Genomic DNA, 15,263 nt, shown 5'->3' with positions numbered 1-15,263 from the left:
CTCCAGGGCGTATGCAGGGGGGCATGTGGGGAGCAGGCCTGTGGTTTTTAACACGGCAAGTGATTTGCAAACTTTTGGAGTGTGATGTGCAAGTTTTAAGTGTGATATGTATGGATCCAAATTTATTTATTCCACAGGCCACTTACAAATCATTCATATGCAGTTTTCTCATTTGTGTAATAACCTTCATTTCTACTCCCAGGTCCCCAGCCCGCAGCCCCCAAAGGCTGCTCATCGGTCCCCCCTCAGCCTTATTGCACCCCACAGAGCACGGTAAATAATCCTGATTCCTGTAGCCTGTGAACAGTCAGTTTATTGGGAAGAGATAAGCCCAGAGGCTCACGGCAGAGACAGGGGACCCTTGCGTGGGTATGGCTTCTGCAGGACGTGGCACGAGGGGCGGGGCCTCTGGGGAGGTGGGGTCAGCCCAGCGCCTGCTCCTCCCTCACAGACCCCGAGCCAGAGCCTCGGAGCCCACAGGGGCAGCCCCACGTCACTGTACTCAGGAAGACATGTTCACATCAGACCCAAAGCCAGAGAACTAAAGGGAGAGAGAGTAGGATCAGGGAAGCTATGTACAGAAGGGGGGGGCGGGGCTCGATCCCATTGAGCGAATGACGTCAGCTCCTGAGTGTCCCTCTGTCCAGTAAATGCTCCATGTTCCCTGCCTTTGTTCTATCCGTTTTCCCACCAGCAGCTGCCAATGTGAGCTCAGGAAAAAGACGTATTTTTGTAGCGTGAGTTCCACACACCTGAGCAAGTGGGTCTACCGCTCAAAGACCACCTCTTGATTCTGTGTGCTAACTGGGAGGAACACGGACAGGCCCTGAGTGACCCCGAAATCCTGGCCTTTGGTTTTGGAATTCATAATGGGATTTCGGAATGTCTCCTTTTGATATTTGCAGTGAGGTGTGTTTGAGGTGGCTCTTAAAAGTTCACTTTTCTTAGGGGCATGAGAGCCAGAGGTAAGGGAGGCGGGGACCCTCTGGGGGTCAGGGAGAGGCCGGCTTTGTGGGGAAACTTCCTTGGGATAATCCACCAAGCAGAACTGTGATGCGCCCAGTTGGCCTTCTCATCCGGAAGAGAAGCCGTTGGGGACTATTGCTCTTCTCTTGGTCATTCTAGAGCCTGACTGTCAGCAGTCCAGGGGACATGGCGACTCATTCTCCTTCTTTGCATCCTCCCACCCCCACCCCCAGGGCCCAGCTGATGGTCTGCATGCAGCTAAGCTGAAGCTGACTCTTGAAGACATGGATGGACCTGAGGGGCAACTGCCAGTGAAAACCCAAGGGACACCTGGGATCACTACAGGAAGGTGGGGGTTTGGAATATCCTTGTCTTCAGCCCTGATGGTGGGGGCAACATCCAGGCTGCAGGCTGGTGCCCTGACCCGGGGCTTCCAGCCGCTGGGGCAGTGTTAACACTTGTGGCAGGAGGAGCTGCCCCCAGCCCCCAGCTTCGTGCTGGGGCCTCGCCTGCTCCCACAGCCCAGTGGTCCCTGGGGCTCGCAGGGGATGTAGAGTTCACCGGTGCCCACGATGCTGCAGCTCCCACTGCTCTTGAGGACACCGGTGCCCCCTGGGCAGTACTCGGTCCTCAGCACGGGGGTGCTGACCACGCATGGCTCATACAGGATGGCACCTTTGGAGCTGCTCACGGCTGTGGGGACAGGAAGGATGCTCAGGGCTCTGCACTGTGTGGCCCTGACACGTCTCAGCCAGGACACGCCCCCCACCTGCCACCACCACTCCCTTCTAAGGACACCTCCATCCCAGCTACCGGCTTCTGTGTCTCCCACCCAGCCACAGAAAGTGCTTAGAAGTTCCCTAATGTCTCTCCTCTTTCCCCAGAGCCTCGGCAAGGCCGGGCCTGAGATCTCCTTCCCCTTCTTCAGTTTCTGCTTGTCTGAACCTGCTGCAAATCCTCTTTCTCCAGAAAAGCATCCTCTTGGCAGGATTGTTCCTGGCAGCTTCTGGGCCCTGAAGCACTGGGACCAGGCTGCACATCTGCTCCTCATTCAGACTCCCAAAGACTCGGACAGCCCTGGGGAGAGCTTCTCCATCCAACTAGGAGCTCCTGACAGACAGCTCCTCCTTGGGTTGGGGGAGGCATGCCGAGGTCTGGGTAGGGGTGGTGTGGTCTGTGTTGGGTTGATCAGCCCCCAAGACCCCAGAACCCTCAGGGAGGGCTCATCTACTCACAGATATTCACGGGCCCGATGCCTTCGCACAGCCTGGGGGTGAGAGGAGAAAGAAGATGCAAGATGACGGCATCTAAGAGAACAAGGCTGACACACGTGTGGCACCTGCCCCCTCCGCCCGCACCACAGACCGTGTTAGTGAGAAGGGCCTGTGGACCGCACGCTGTTTTGGATTTTCCACAATCACAGGATGGGCAATGGCAGTAGCAGGCAGGGGTCAGGTGAATAAACATACCTGGCCCACACTCGACTTACCTGTGCTCCTCACCTTCCAGCAGGCGCCTGTAGGTGGCGATCTCAATGTCCAGGCCCAGCTTGGAGTTCATCACCTCTTGGTACTCCCTGAGCAGGCAGGCCATGTCCTGCTTGGCCTTCTGCAGGGCCTCCTCCAGCCCGGCCAGCTTGCACTTGGCATCGGTGAGGGCCGCCTCACCTTGCTGCTCTGCCTGGGTCACTGTGGCCTCCAGCTTGCAGCGCTGGGGGAGAGGGCATAGAGAGACATTACTGGGGGTCCCTGGAGCCCTAGGTGGACTCTCAGAAGAACAGAGAGAACATTGTCATTGTAAGATAATAGAAACTATATATCTTGGTCTCTGTGCCCAGTTCCTGGCACAGGGCTCCTAAATCCCTTGGAATTTCCTGATTACAGCAGTCAGTGTCTTTTGTTCTAATGAGGTGGCTCTCGGTGGGCTCCTGGACGGGGTTGCTCACCAGAAAGAACAAGCCATGATTAGAAGCTTGGAACTTCCAGAGAGGGGAGAGAGGGGCTGGAAATGGAGTGAATAATTGACCATGCCTAAGTGAGGACGCCTCCATAAAACCCCCATAGTACGGGGTTCAGAGAGCTCCCGGGTTTTGGTGAACACGTGGAGGTGCTGGGAGGCTGGTGCCTGGAGAGGGCGTGGAAACGCTGCCTCCCTTCCCATTTACCTGGCCCTGTGCCTCTCTTCCATCTGGATGTTCATCTGTACCCTTTATCATATCTTTTTATAATAAATTGTTAAATAACAAAGTACTTTCCTGAGTTCTGTGACCCTCTCTAGCAAATTAATGGAACCTGAGGAGGGGGTTGTGGGAACCTCAGATTCACAGCCCATCGGTCAGAAGCACGGGTGACAACCTGGACTTGGGATTGGCGTCTGAAATGGGGGCAGTTTTGTGGGACTGAGCCCTTAACCTGTGCGCTCTGACAGTATCTCCAGGTAGAGAAATGTCAGAATCGAGTTAAACTGTAGGACACCCAGGTGGTGCGGCAGAAGGGTTGGTGTGGGAAACCCCACCCGTCTGGTGTCAGACGTGTTGTGGGTGTGGTGGCAATGTGAGAGGAGAGGAGAGACGCAGGAGGAAGGGTGAGCTTTCCTACAGTCGTGTTTAGATGCCAGATGAAATCCGCTGTAGGTTTCACCCTAGGCTTGTGACATGCCCTTCCTCCAGAGAAGCGGGACCAGTTCTGTCTACAACACCTCGAGGAGATCTGAGGGTTTCCTCTTAGACAGGCTGAGCAATTTCTTCGGGGCTGAGAGATTTTAAGTGTCTGGCTGGTCTTCACCAGCCTAGGAGAACAGAGCGGGCCTGATTTTATGGACTCCTCAGTGTCACCTTAAATTTCAGGATCATGGAATTACAGTCTCCAGGTTGGAAGGGACTGTGGAGACCATCTTTTCAATGCTCCGCTCTCGTGAAGCATCCTTCCTCTGTCGTCTCTGACAGCAGATCTCCCAGCCTCTGTTGGGGCCTCTTGTCTCCTGAGGCAGCCCCTCCTGCTGTGGCTCACCTGTTTTGTAGACAGGGCCTGCTCCCTCTTAAGTGAGGCAGCTTATTCCCCCTTCATCAGTGCTCCCAGGGAGGAGGGGGCCGCCCCACTTGACCAGACAGTGGCTCAGCCTGTGAGATGCCCTCAGAGCCAGGTCTCCCCTGGCCTCACCTGGGCTTTGACGTTCTCAATGTCCTGCTGCAGCCGCTGGATCAGCTTGTTCATTTCCAGGATCTCGTTCTTGCGGGTTCGCAGGTTGTCGCAGTGGTTCCCGGCTGTCAGCCTCAGTTCCTCATACTGCGGGACTGAGAGATCAGAACCCCGGCGCCCACACCAGCTCCCTTCCGCACGGTCCCCCCCTCCTCCTGGGACTTCCTAGCTCACGTGCTCTCCGGATTCTGACACTTGTTCTGTCCTCATCCCCTTTCCATTTCAGGTCCATTTTGGAGTCCTCTGTGGGTGGCTTCTCACGCCCTTCTCACCTCCCAGCCCCGAACCTTCAGGCTTGTTAAATTCTCCTCCGAGCTCCAAGCTCCCCTCCTCTCTGTTTATCTGTTTTGTGTCTCATCCTTTTCTCTCTGCCCCAGAGCCCCAGGGTCTCCCTCCCTGTTAGATGTCGCTCTGGACCTTGCAGGGGGTTTCTGTGCTCGGCCTGGAATGCCTGACAGACCAAGGACAGACAGACTACAGCGGCCCACCATGGTGAGTACATTTGTATATTCTCCTTCGACATAACTGAAAACAAAATGCAGTGTTACTTCCTACCTTGGCACTTTTTAATACAAGCTTTGCACTCTGAATCCAATTTCTGAATAGTGTGTTGTAGATTACATTTATGGATTTTAAAAAATCAGCCCACTTTAGATTTCCTGCACATAATGGGTGGGAGCATTGCCATAGAAAGTACAAAACAGGAGATAGGCACAAATCACTCTCTTTGGCTCTTCTGTTATCTGGTTATTGTGGGAAAGCCTCTAGTTGCCTAATCAATATTCACTGTCCTCTTCTTCAAACAGAACCCTGCTTTTATGTGGGGTGGCGACGAGCCCAGAGAAGAGAATATTTTTCAGCCTTCTCATCAATGAGATCTATGGCTGTTGCTGGGTAGGGCTTCCAGGAAAGTGGAGGATGACTCAGTTGGCATGTTTCTTTTGCCCTCTGTTCTTCTTCTTGCCTGGAATGAGCATGTGAGATTGCTGGTATGGCAACCATTTTGGGACATGAGGCAACCATCAGGATTAAAGCCATGTGTTAAGGATTGCAGAATAGAGGGCTAGAAGAAGCATGTGTCCCTGATGGTGACAGAACCCCCATGTTATCCAGGGGCACTATATTTCTGTACTTTAAGTTATTTGAGAAAAAAGTAAAAACTGAATATCTTTCAACTATTTTTTCTTTTGATTCTGATCTTTACAACTAAATACAATCCTTAAATAATAGAGCTGTGTTTCTGGTTCTGACTTAGGAGGATGGAAACTGAGGTGGTTTTCCCCGAGCCCACCTGACTGATGGGCAGCTCAGGACAGCATCCAGAGGTGGCATCAGGGGGGTGAAACCCAGCCGTGGATGGGTCACAGACTGAGTCACCAGGAGCTGACTCCGGGCCAGGGTCTGATGCCTTTGCCCGCCATGGATCTCCAGAAAATGGGCAGAGCATTGCTTGGGACACTCCCTGGGCAGTGGGACCCTTTGCCTTCAGGACAATTCCACAGTACTCAGCACGGCTCTGCAGACCTGCCTTATCTGACTGATGCCAGCCCTCCGGCCCAGCCCCTTCAGAGGGCTCCACGCCGGGCACCTGCCCTGCAAGCTTCTCATCCCGGCCCCGCTACCCCTCACCTGACCCTCCTTCCCCCATGCTCTGCTTACTGAAATCTTACTCGGCCTTTGAGATAAAGATCGAATGCCATTGCCTCTGCCCTCCCACACACCGTCGGCCCTTGCCCTCGGCCATCGTCTCACGCTGCCTTGTGTTTCTTTGGTTGGTTACATGTTTCTCTGCCCCTGGACTGTAACCTCCCTGAGGACAGGGATGGTCGACTCAGTATCCTCCTGGTGCCACATCCGTCCCTGGCCACCCTATTTCAAACCACGTTCCTGCACACTCCCTGGGCTTCACCTGATTTGTTTTCTCCACAGCACGCCGTCACCATCCAACACACACGCACTCACTCGCCTTGTCTGCTCTCTGTCCCTCCCCGGCCCCTGCTCTAGAACGAAAGTGGCATGCAGGCTGGGATGGCTGTCTGTTCTGTTCCCTGTTGGATCTTCAGCGTCTAGAATGGTGACTGGCACATGATGGGTGCTCAGTAAACAGTTGTTGAATGAATGAATGAATGAGTGAATGAATGAATGCATGGTGACTTTCGCAGACAGGCCAGGTGAGACTGGGATGATAATGTTTGTAAAATCAAATTGCCCTTGGGGCCACCCACTGCTCTCCCAGCAAGCCCCTAATTACCGAAGTCTGGGGCCACCTTAATCACCGTTTCTGCTCCACCATTGTAACCACTCTGTGCCATTAGCCTCCTCCCATGCCTCGACGCCCAGAGCCCTCTTTGCCATCATTGCCAATTAGTATTCCTTGAGTGCTGCTTAGGGGAGCACTTCCAGGGAGTCTGTGGGTGAATGAAGCTCAGGCACCTGGCACTCTGATGACAGGCCTGGGATGTCTGTGGGGTCCCCTCCCACGTGCTCCACAGGGACCTGGCAGAGGCAGCAGGCGCTGAGGTTTATGGGGCTCTCTGTCGCTGTGGCAGGGCACAGCTCTGTCATTATCTCCTCACCCACTTCCTGGGGGACAGTGGCTCTGGGGTCCCCCCCCCCAGCACCGCCCGGGCCTCACCCGGCACTGGTACCAGGCCTCTGCTTCGGCTTTGCTGCGGCTGGCAATTTCATCATACTGGGCCTTGATCTCGGCAATGATGCCATCCACATCCAGCTCCCGGCTGTTGTCCATCTTCACAATGACCGAGGTTTCTGAGATCTGAGACTGGAGCAGGCAGATCTCCTGGGGGAGGGGCCCCAGGGGAGAACGGGTGAGCTCTCTGAGGATAAATTGGGGAGGACAGGGGAGAGTGGGCTCTGCCCTTCCCAGAGCAGCTTCGCATGGGATTTGCATAGCTGTCCCAGGCCTTGCATCCCCAACCTGCTCCTCGTCCGCCCCCTGAAGTTACACAGAGACCAAGAGCCAAGGTCCAGGTGGCCCCACTCCTGGGGCATCACTGCCTGAGAGCCGCTGTCCCATGCTGATCGCTTCCCGGGCTCACTTCTAAGTTAGCTCGCCCTGAAACGCGTCCACTGGCCAGGGCTTCCCCGCCCAGCATCCCACGGACCTGGCCCCTGACCGACCACCTGTGGTTGGCGTGGCTGCAGGTACCTCCTCATACAGGCTTTTCAGGAAGTCGATCTCCTGGACCAGAGCCTCCACGTTGGTCTCCAGGTCGGCTTTCGTGAGGAAGGCTGTGTCCACGTCCTGCGGCCAGACCAGTGACAGTCACGACCTGGGGTTGGGGAACGTGCACGGGCCATCCCCTCCACCAGCTTGCCTGGGAGGTGGCTGGTGTGGGACACACTTTTCCTCACTCAGGCCCACGTGGAAGTGAAGGGGTGACAGAGCCGAGGATGGAGGGAGGGGTCCCCAGCCCCAGGGCCCCATGCCTTGGCCTGCACCCTGCTGGGAAAGATCTGAAGGGAGTGGCGTTTGAAGGCGCCTTGAGTGCAGCGTCTCAGAGCTCACCTTGTGGAGCTCGGGCCGTCAATACCTCCCTATCTGTCTAGGAATCCTCACTATTGTTTTCACCTGTTGGGGTTTGAGTCAGAGTTTTTGTTTTTGATTTGGCGTTAGCCACATCTCCAGCTCCTTAGGCAGGTGTAGACACAACCCTTAACCAGGTTTGGCCCACATGAGTTGGGAGGCGGAGGCCAGGTGGGTCATCGCCCTTTAGCAAGGCATGGGGGGAGGCTGGCCTTCCTCTCTCCTGGGGTCCCCTGGGCAGCGCGGGGGTCCGGGGGCTGAGAGACCCGTTGGCGGGAGCAGGGGCTGCAGGGATGTTTGGACACAGTCGTGGGGCTGAGCATGCGGAGGCCGGCCGGGCCAGCTCTGGGGCTCCCCCGGAAGGGCCGCCCTCCCTCACCTTCTTCAAGGCCACAAACTCATTCTCAGCGCAGGGCCGCAGGGCCAGCTCCTCCTCGTATCTGGTGGAAAGGGCCAGAAACAAAGGTTTCAGTGGGCTTGTAGGGATGGAAGGGGCCTGGGGGCTAATTGGCCTCTGTGAGGAATGCCCTGAGGAGCCTGCAGGGCCGGCTCAGGTCTCTGGACACCTCTAGCTCCTCCAACCACTCAAGAAACATGGTCACGATCAGAGCCTCTTGTCAGGCACAACTCCCCCCTCCCCCCCAGCAGCCTGTTCCCGGATGAATCATCCTCAGGGAAGTCCTCCTTAAGGCTCCTTCCTCTGTCTTGCTGCTAAGGAACCCACTTAGTCTGGCCGTTTCCTCTGGGAAGGTGGTAAACAGCTGGCTGCCTGTCACTGGCACAGCCGTCTTTTCTGAGTTGACCCCGCGTCCCTCCTTACCGGGAAAGCTCGGCCCCTGGCCTCCACGGCAGCTCCCTGGCAGAGGTACCAATTACCCACTTGACCAGACCCACGGAGACAGCCCGGCTCTTTCCTCTGGGCTCTGAGGGAGCTCCTCGCCCACACACTGCCCCTGAGGCAGCGGGATCAGCGTCAGGGGGTTCAGTCTGGCGGAATGACTCAGTCTGATGAGCGACATTGATCCATTAAAGCCTGCACTGTGCTTCCTGACGCCCATGCTTCCTTTTGCCAGAAGAACTCTGCTGGTGCACCGGCCTTGGACGCGGGAACCTACCGCTGGCGTTTGAATCCCGGCTCCGTCACGCGCTAGTCGTGTGACTTTGGGCAAGTGGCTTGGCCTCTCTGTGCTGCTGCTTCATCGTAGAGCTGTTGTGAGTTACGTGTCACATGAGTTAACGTCTGCCAAGCTCTGGGCCAGGGCCTGGCACGGGGTACGTGCTGTGTAAGCGTTGGCTGTTGTTAAAATACCATTGATCTCCTCCTTCTCCTATTGCCCCACGTTTAAAATCCAGAGTCCTCATCTTGAGCTGCAAACCGCATCTCCTGATCATCTTGGATCTTATGCGATCAGAAGGGCGTTGCTTCTGCTGAGAGGGCTGGCCTTCACCCCTCCCATGGCCTTGCCACATCTCGCCTGTCACAGTCTGCCTGGGTTGTCCCCTTTCAGTTGGCACATGCTGGCCTCGCTTGTCACCTGTTCCTGTCCCTTCCTCCTTTTCCAGAGTCTACTTTGGACTCCTCTTTAATAAGAAGCAACTGGAATGAAACATATCCTTCAAGACCCCGGGCAAATGACACCTCCCCTAGGAAGCCTTCCCGGGCCCCTTGTGCTTGCTCACTCTCTTGGAATTCCTTTCCCCTTTTGCCCTGCACCACGTTGTAGCTGTTGGTGTGCAGGCACGGAGGTCTGTGCTTCCTGGATGGAGGCATCTGGAGGGAAGGAGCTGGCCGAGCCTGGTGTCTGGCACCAAGTAGGCAAGTGGTTGACACCTGGAGTGTGAGTGACACCCACGTGGCTCCCTTCCACTGACCCACATCCTTGATGAACCTTGCTCTCAGCAAATCACACTATTTCTTGTCACTGTCTCTCTCAACCCTCCCCACCAACGTGCGCTCCATGGGACTCTGGGTCAGAGAGACCCACGCAGGACCATGAGGCAATTTATCTGGGTCTCAGCCTCTCGCAAGCCCTGGATCTACTAGCCTGAAAGCTCTGCGTTAGTACATGCTTATCAATTACATTCTCCCCTGTGAGTCAGGCCCCGGAGCCGCCCTCAGCGAGGACAAGTCTAGCAGCTACAGCACCTGAGCCACAAAGAACCGGGAAGGGAGCCGGGGAGACAGAGCCCTGACAGTGAGGGGAGGGGTGATGACTTCCTGCTGTGACGGGGGGATGTGACATGTTAACCTGGATGTAACGTGAAGAGATGCTGAGAGGGGCTCACCAGGAAGAAGGGACAGTGGGAGCAAAAGCTTGGAGGGAAGAGGGTTTGGGGGTCTGTTTTGGGAATAGAAGTAGTTCAGGATCTGCCAAGGGATGGATGGAAATAAGGCAGAACAGGTGGTTTGGAGCAGAGCCCTGGAGCACCGCAAATGATGGAGAAAGACCTTGTCCTATGTTGAGAGAGAGGGCGAGGGGCCTGCTTAGCCAGGGTGATGGGAAGGGAGGTGAAGACAAATGACAATTTCAGAGCTCCTACCGTGTGCCAGACGGGCAGTACACTCGATGCGCTGCTGCATTATCCCACCCAATTGTTCTGCCACCTAAGCAACTAAGTTTCAGCTTTCTGTTTTATAGATGGGGAAACTGAGGCCCAGACTGTTGACATGGCTTGCCCTAGATCCCCTGGTGGGGTGAAAGCCGAGAGACTCACTTCTTCTTGTAGCCCTCCAGCGCGTCCTGGAGGCTGCAGAGCTCCGACTCCAGCCTGGCCCGGTCCCCGGCCACGCAGTCCAGCTGCCTCCGGAGGGCACAGATGTAGGCCTCGAAGATGGGCTCGATGTTGCTCTGGCAGCACCTCTGCTGCTGCATGAAGTTCCACTTGGTCTCCAGCAGCTTGTTCTTCTGCTCCAGGAACCGGACCTGCAGCCAAGAATGGGATGTCACAGAGCAGCAGCGACCCTGGGGACCATGGCTGGGAGAGAGCAAATGGTGGTGGGGGCATGGAATCAGTTTGTGCTGTCTCTCTCAATGCACCGCTGCCTATGTGCTAAAATTTGCAAAGATTACAGTCTCTGCATAGACTGGCACCTGAGGATGTGTCTCTGGGTCTCCCCTGCCTGGGGGAGCTTATAGGACCCGATCTTCTCCTCAGGGGGGTCCACATGTTATAGTGGAAAGAGTGTGCTGCCCGAAGAGCCCAGGGCAGGTCTGCCTTCCAGCCCTGCCCGCCTGCCTCCCCGCAGCCTTGTAACCATATCGGAGCCAGCACATCCCTTCGAGCCTCGCTTTGCTTCCTACAGCTCCTCGTTGGGATGGTGTATGGGAACACTTTACTAGTGTAAACCAGTGGCGTTATACTGGGGCGTCGGGCCCGGGGGCCCTCAGGGGAGAAGGGCAGATCAAAGGCTCTGTCTCGGCACTATGAGCTCTTTTCACCCCCTCTGCTGAGTCCTGCGTGGCTGCCTCCAAAAACCGTCCCTGTCACAGCAATATGGAGAGCGGCTGGCCCACCTCCTCCGTTTTCGTGGCCTGGGGACCCAGATTACGAGAAGCTGGGCGAGGTGACCACGAACCCCTAGCTGGTCACTGGCAGAGGGAGCACGGTCTCTAGGGCTCGCCCTGGGATTCCCCAGATGGCACGTCGTCTCTCAAGAAAACTGCAGAGGAAGTGACGTTGCCCTACTTCTGGTCAATGGCCACGTCCCCAGGAGGCTCCCAGCCTCAAGGAAGGTGGCGTGACACACCTGACAACCAGGGCCCACGTCATTAGAGTGAGTTTAGAATCAATACTTAATGCACCTCCAAAACAAAACCCGGAGTGTAACAGTTCCCATTTACTAAAACAAATTCCTTTTTGGAGCACTTTTGCATATACAACTTCCTTTAATTCTTCCATCAGCATCACCCCTTCCCCACGGGCAGCAGGGTCCCTGAGGCAGGGGGTGAGGGGTTTGCACAGGGCATCAGGGGAACAGGCAGGGGTGGTGCCAGCGCCAGGCCCCAGGTCTCCTGACTTCCGGCCCAGGACTCTGCCTTAAACCTTGGGGTCACCGGAAACACTGGCTCAGCCCGTGGCAGGTATTCTGACCCCAAGGGTCTCCCTGGGGGGTGGGGACAGGCAGCTGAGGGTGACAGGCCATCTCAGTGCCTTCCACAGACCACACATCCCCCTTCCACGAAGCCTCTCAGAGCCGTGGCTCTGGGGCTGACATGCGTAAGACTTTGCTCATGGCCACATGTCCTTGGCTCTGACGGCTCCACCTTCTCCTCATCCCAGGTCTAAGCCAATGGCAAATTTGGGGGTCACAGCGCCCATCCCCACGCCCAGGCCCAAGGGTCTCGCCACAGCTCATGCACTCAGAAGGCAGTTCTTTTGTTAAAGTCTCATTGGGAAGGTCTTTGGCTGTTCCTTTTCAGTGTCTATCACTATTTTGGAAGTTCTTCTTGTAGTCTGACCTTAGGCAACCTTGGGGATTTTATCAGATCACATGCAGAGAGAGATGACATATTAAAAAAGAGCTAGCCAGGGGCTGGCCCCGTGGCCGAGTGGTTAAGTTTGCGCGCTCCGCTGCAGGCGGCCCAGTGTTTCGTTGGTTCGAATCCTGGGTTCGGACATGGCACTGCTCATCGAACCATGCTGAGGCAGCGTCCCACATGCCACAACTAGAAGGACCCACACGAAGAATATACAACTATGTACCAGGGGGCTTTGGGGAGAAAAAGGAAAAAATAAAATCTGAAAAAAAAAAAAAAAACAACTAGCCAGCAGAAAGGTTTAGTGCTGAGCCGGATCTGACCAGCTTTCAACGATTAGCAGTTGTGGAGTACGGGAGAGGCCAATGATCAATGTGGCTTCTCCATGGCTGTCTCTTCCTGGCCCCCTGGACCAGACAAAAGGCGTTCTCTGCAACCCCCAGCCCTCGACCACTGGGCGCTCCCTCTTACCTTGTTGATGAAGGATGCAAAGCGGTTATTGAGGCACTTGATCTGCTCCTTTTCGTCCCTCTTCACCCGCTGAACGGTCGGGTCGATCTCCAGCTCCAGTGGGACCAACAGGCTCTCATTGATGGTGACGGGGGCGATGCAGGCAGAAGGTCCACAGGTGGCCCCCAGTCGGTACCCGAAGCCAGGCAGGCTGCACCTGGAGGCGACCCGGGGCCTTCCAAAGCCCACGTTGCACAGGCTCCGAGAGCCGAGGCAGCCCAGGGCGCGGAGGCCCCCGCTGCCTCCGAGCTGGAATGGCCCCTTGCTCACTGCGTAGTGGGTGACCATCCGCGGGAGGACGGCCGAGTTCGAGCTGAAGTTCCGACTGCCACATCTGGAGCCCTGCTGGAAGGAGCGGCAGGACATGGCGGAGCGCAGAAGAGAGACCGGGCCTGGGGGGAGAACGGGAGGCTGAGTTATCAGGCAGCTCGGCTTCCACCCTTATATCCGGTAGAGGATAGAGGGCTGAGCTGGGTCAACCCCCAAATCACCATTAAATCAGGTTTATGAGCTTGGGATATTGGCAGCTGCTAAGTACCAAGGTGGATAATTAGGGTAGCGAAGAGCAAAGGGAAGGAACCAGTGGCCGATGCCGGTGGGCCCTATAAAAGGCCCATTTGTCCTCCTTCCTTGTTTATGGGGGTGATGAAAGGGGCCAACTGGGCAGATGTGTTGGGTGTATGCGGTGGCTCGGCCTCAAGGAAAGGGAGAGTTGGGACTTTGTGCCATTTCATGGGGTGGGGAGCATGAATTATACACCCTGCTGCTCCGGACTAGAGTCTAAATTAGACAAGCTTGAGGATGCTCTGTTTCCCCAAGGCTATTTTTATGTTTTTCTGCAGATGCTCCAGACCCGAGGGCCTTCCACGGGCTCCTGGGTGATCCTAGAAGCTCCCAGGGAGGAAGGCTTTTGGGGTTGGAGAAGCCTCCCTAAGCAGGCTGGGCCCTGCCCCTGCTCAGGCCAGGCGGGGTCCTGGCTCTGGCTCAGCCACCCCCGTCTCGCTAGGGCTCCTGCGATAGGAGGCTCCAGACATAGACTTGTCTCCAGAGCCCGTTTGGTCCAAAATAGCTGCAGGGGCCTCAAGAGGAGATGCCTTGTGCTTGAGCAACGAAGAAGAAGGGATGCTTGCCCAAAACATGCGATGATGTCAGCCACTAGGTTGGGGTTCCACATCACTGTTCCTTTCCCTTTCTTCTGTATCCCGAGCCTCCTGGAGGTAGACAGAGCCTGCTCCGGCCCGAGGACATCTCTGGGGACAGTCGTTGCCCTCTGGAACTGTTCAGATGGGTGCAGAACACAGGCTTTCTCCCCAGCACCTGGGTCACAGCTCTTTGGAGATGCTGAAGCCTCCCCCTCCGCTTCTCCTCCCTCCCTCTTTCCATCACTCCCATCCGTGAAACCTCTGCTGTGGCCGCCTAGTCTTTCCCTTCCACACTGTGACTTTGTTCCAGGTCAAAATCAAGGCAATAATAGTAATAGTAACATCTATTGGGTGCTTACTCTGGGTGGGGACCACTCCGAGCTCTCCATCCATTATCTCATTTAATTCTCATGACATTATGATGTAGTTTCTATTTTACAGATAAGTGAGAGGCCGTCACTCCCCAAGCCACACAGCTTGTCCCTGATAGGCTGGGATTCAGTCTCATTCTTTCTGATGTCACCAGACTCTGCTGCTCCCGTGGAGAGAAGCCTGGACTAGGATTCGGGGGTCTGCCGCCTATATGCATGACGTCAACCCTGTTCCTCGGCTTCCCCGCTGGCAGATTAGGAGATTGGAACTCAAAAGTTTCTTGTGCTTGAAAATTCTCAGTCTACTTGTGACATTTCACACTGACCCCTTTTACAGAGTCTTGACTTTGGGTCCTAGAGTGCTTGGAGGGAAGGTTGGGACCTGGGGAGGTAAGGGGTGTGACATGAGACCAAGGGCAGTGGGGGGGGGGGGGGAGGAGGGGGGGGGGGGGGGGGTCCTGGTGCATGGTGTGGGGTAGGTGATTCTTTTTTTTTTTTTGTGGTGAGGAAGATTGTCCCTGAACTAATATCTGTGCCCATCTTCCTCTATTTTGTATGTGGGATGCTGCCACAGCATGGCTTGACAAGTGGTGTGTAGGTCTGCCCCAGGGATCTGAACCTGCGAACCCCTGACCACCAAAGTGGAGTGTGCAAACTTAACCACTATGCCACCCTGGCCCCAAGGGGAAGGCGATTCTCATTCCCCTCTGGAGTAAGCATCACAGAAGTGGGCCCAGGAGACGGTGTTAACAGTGATGGTGACCCTAAGAAGCCAGACCGGAGAGCAGACTCCCGCCAGAGGGAATGGGTGAGACAGCGGGCAGAGCTGTGAGCCAGGGCTCACGGGAGCCATGTGGACACAGCAGAGCCTCCCCCACTGCACCTGGGCTGGCAGGTGGTCTCAGTGATCGTGCTGGGCTCCCTGCAGCCCAGGGCCAGAGCTTGTGAGCGGATGTTGGACGGTTCACTGGATGGGTTGTGGGCAGAAGGCACCTGCTCGGGGAGAACACCAGTTCCAAGGCTGCCCTCTGAGGGTGAGGCAGGACAGACGC

At 56.0% G+C, this 15,263-nt stretch overlaps 1 protein-coding gene across 1 annotated transcript; it reads right to left on the bottom strand.

The window, feature by feature from the left end:
• Positions 1–293: 293 nt before the first annotated feature.
• Positions 294–13,108, bottom strand: KRT82 (keratin 82). Its single transcript, XM_046675803.1, has 9 exons — positions 12,660–13,108; positions 10,426–10,634; positions 8,090–8,150; positions 7,333–7,428; positions 6,799–6,963; positions 4,125–4,250; positions 2,456–2,676; positions 2,202–2,233; positions 294–1,659 (listed from the first exon to the last, which is right to left on the bottom strand). Exons 1-9 carry the CDS (start codon positions 13,062–13,064, stop codon positions 1,418–1,420), a joined length of 1,557 nt encoding a protein of 518 aa, XP_046531759.1. The 5' UTR covers positions 13,065–13,108; the 3' UTR covers positions 294–1,417.
• Between the last annotated feature and the right edge of the window lie 2,155 nt (positions 13,109–15,263).

The sequence above is a fragment of the Equus quagga genome, chromosome 1 (genome assembly GCF_021613505.1).
Source record: "Equus quagga isolate Etosha38 chromosome 1, UCLA_HA_Equagga_1.0, whole genome shotgun sequence".
NCBI classification, from domain to species: domain Eukaryota; kingdom Metazoa; phylum Chordata; class Mammalia; order Perissodactyla; family Equidae; genus Equus; species Equus quagga.
The sequence above is the reverse complement of the archived record's forward strand: the minus strand, read 5'-3'. Positions and strand labels throughout refer to the sequence as shown.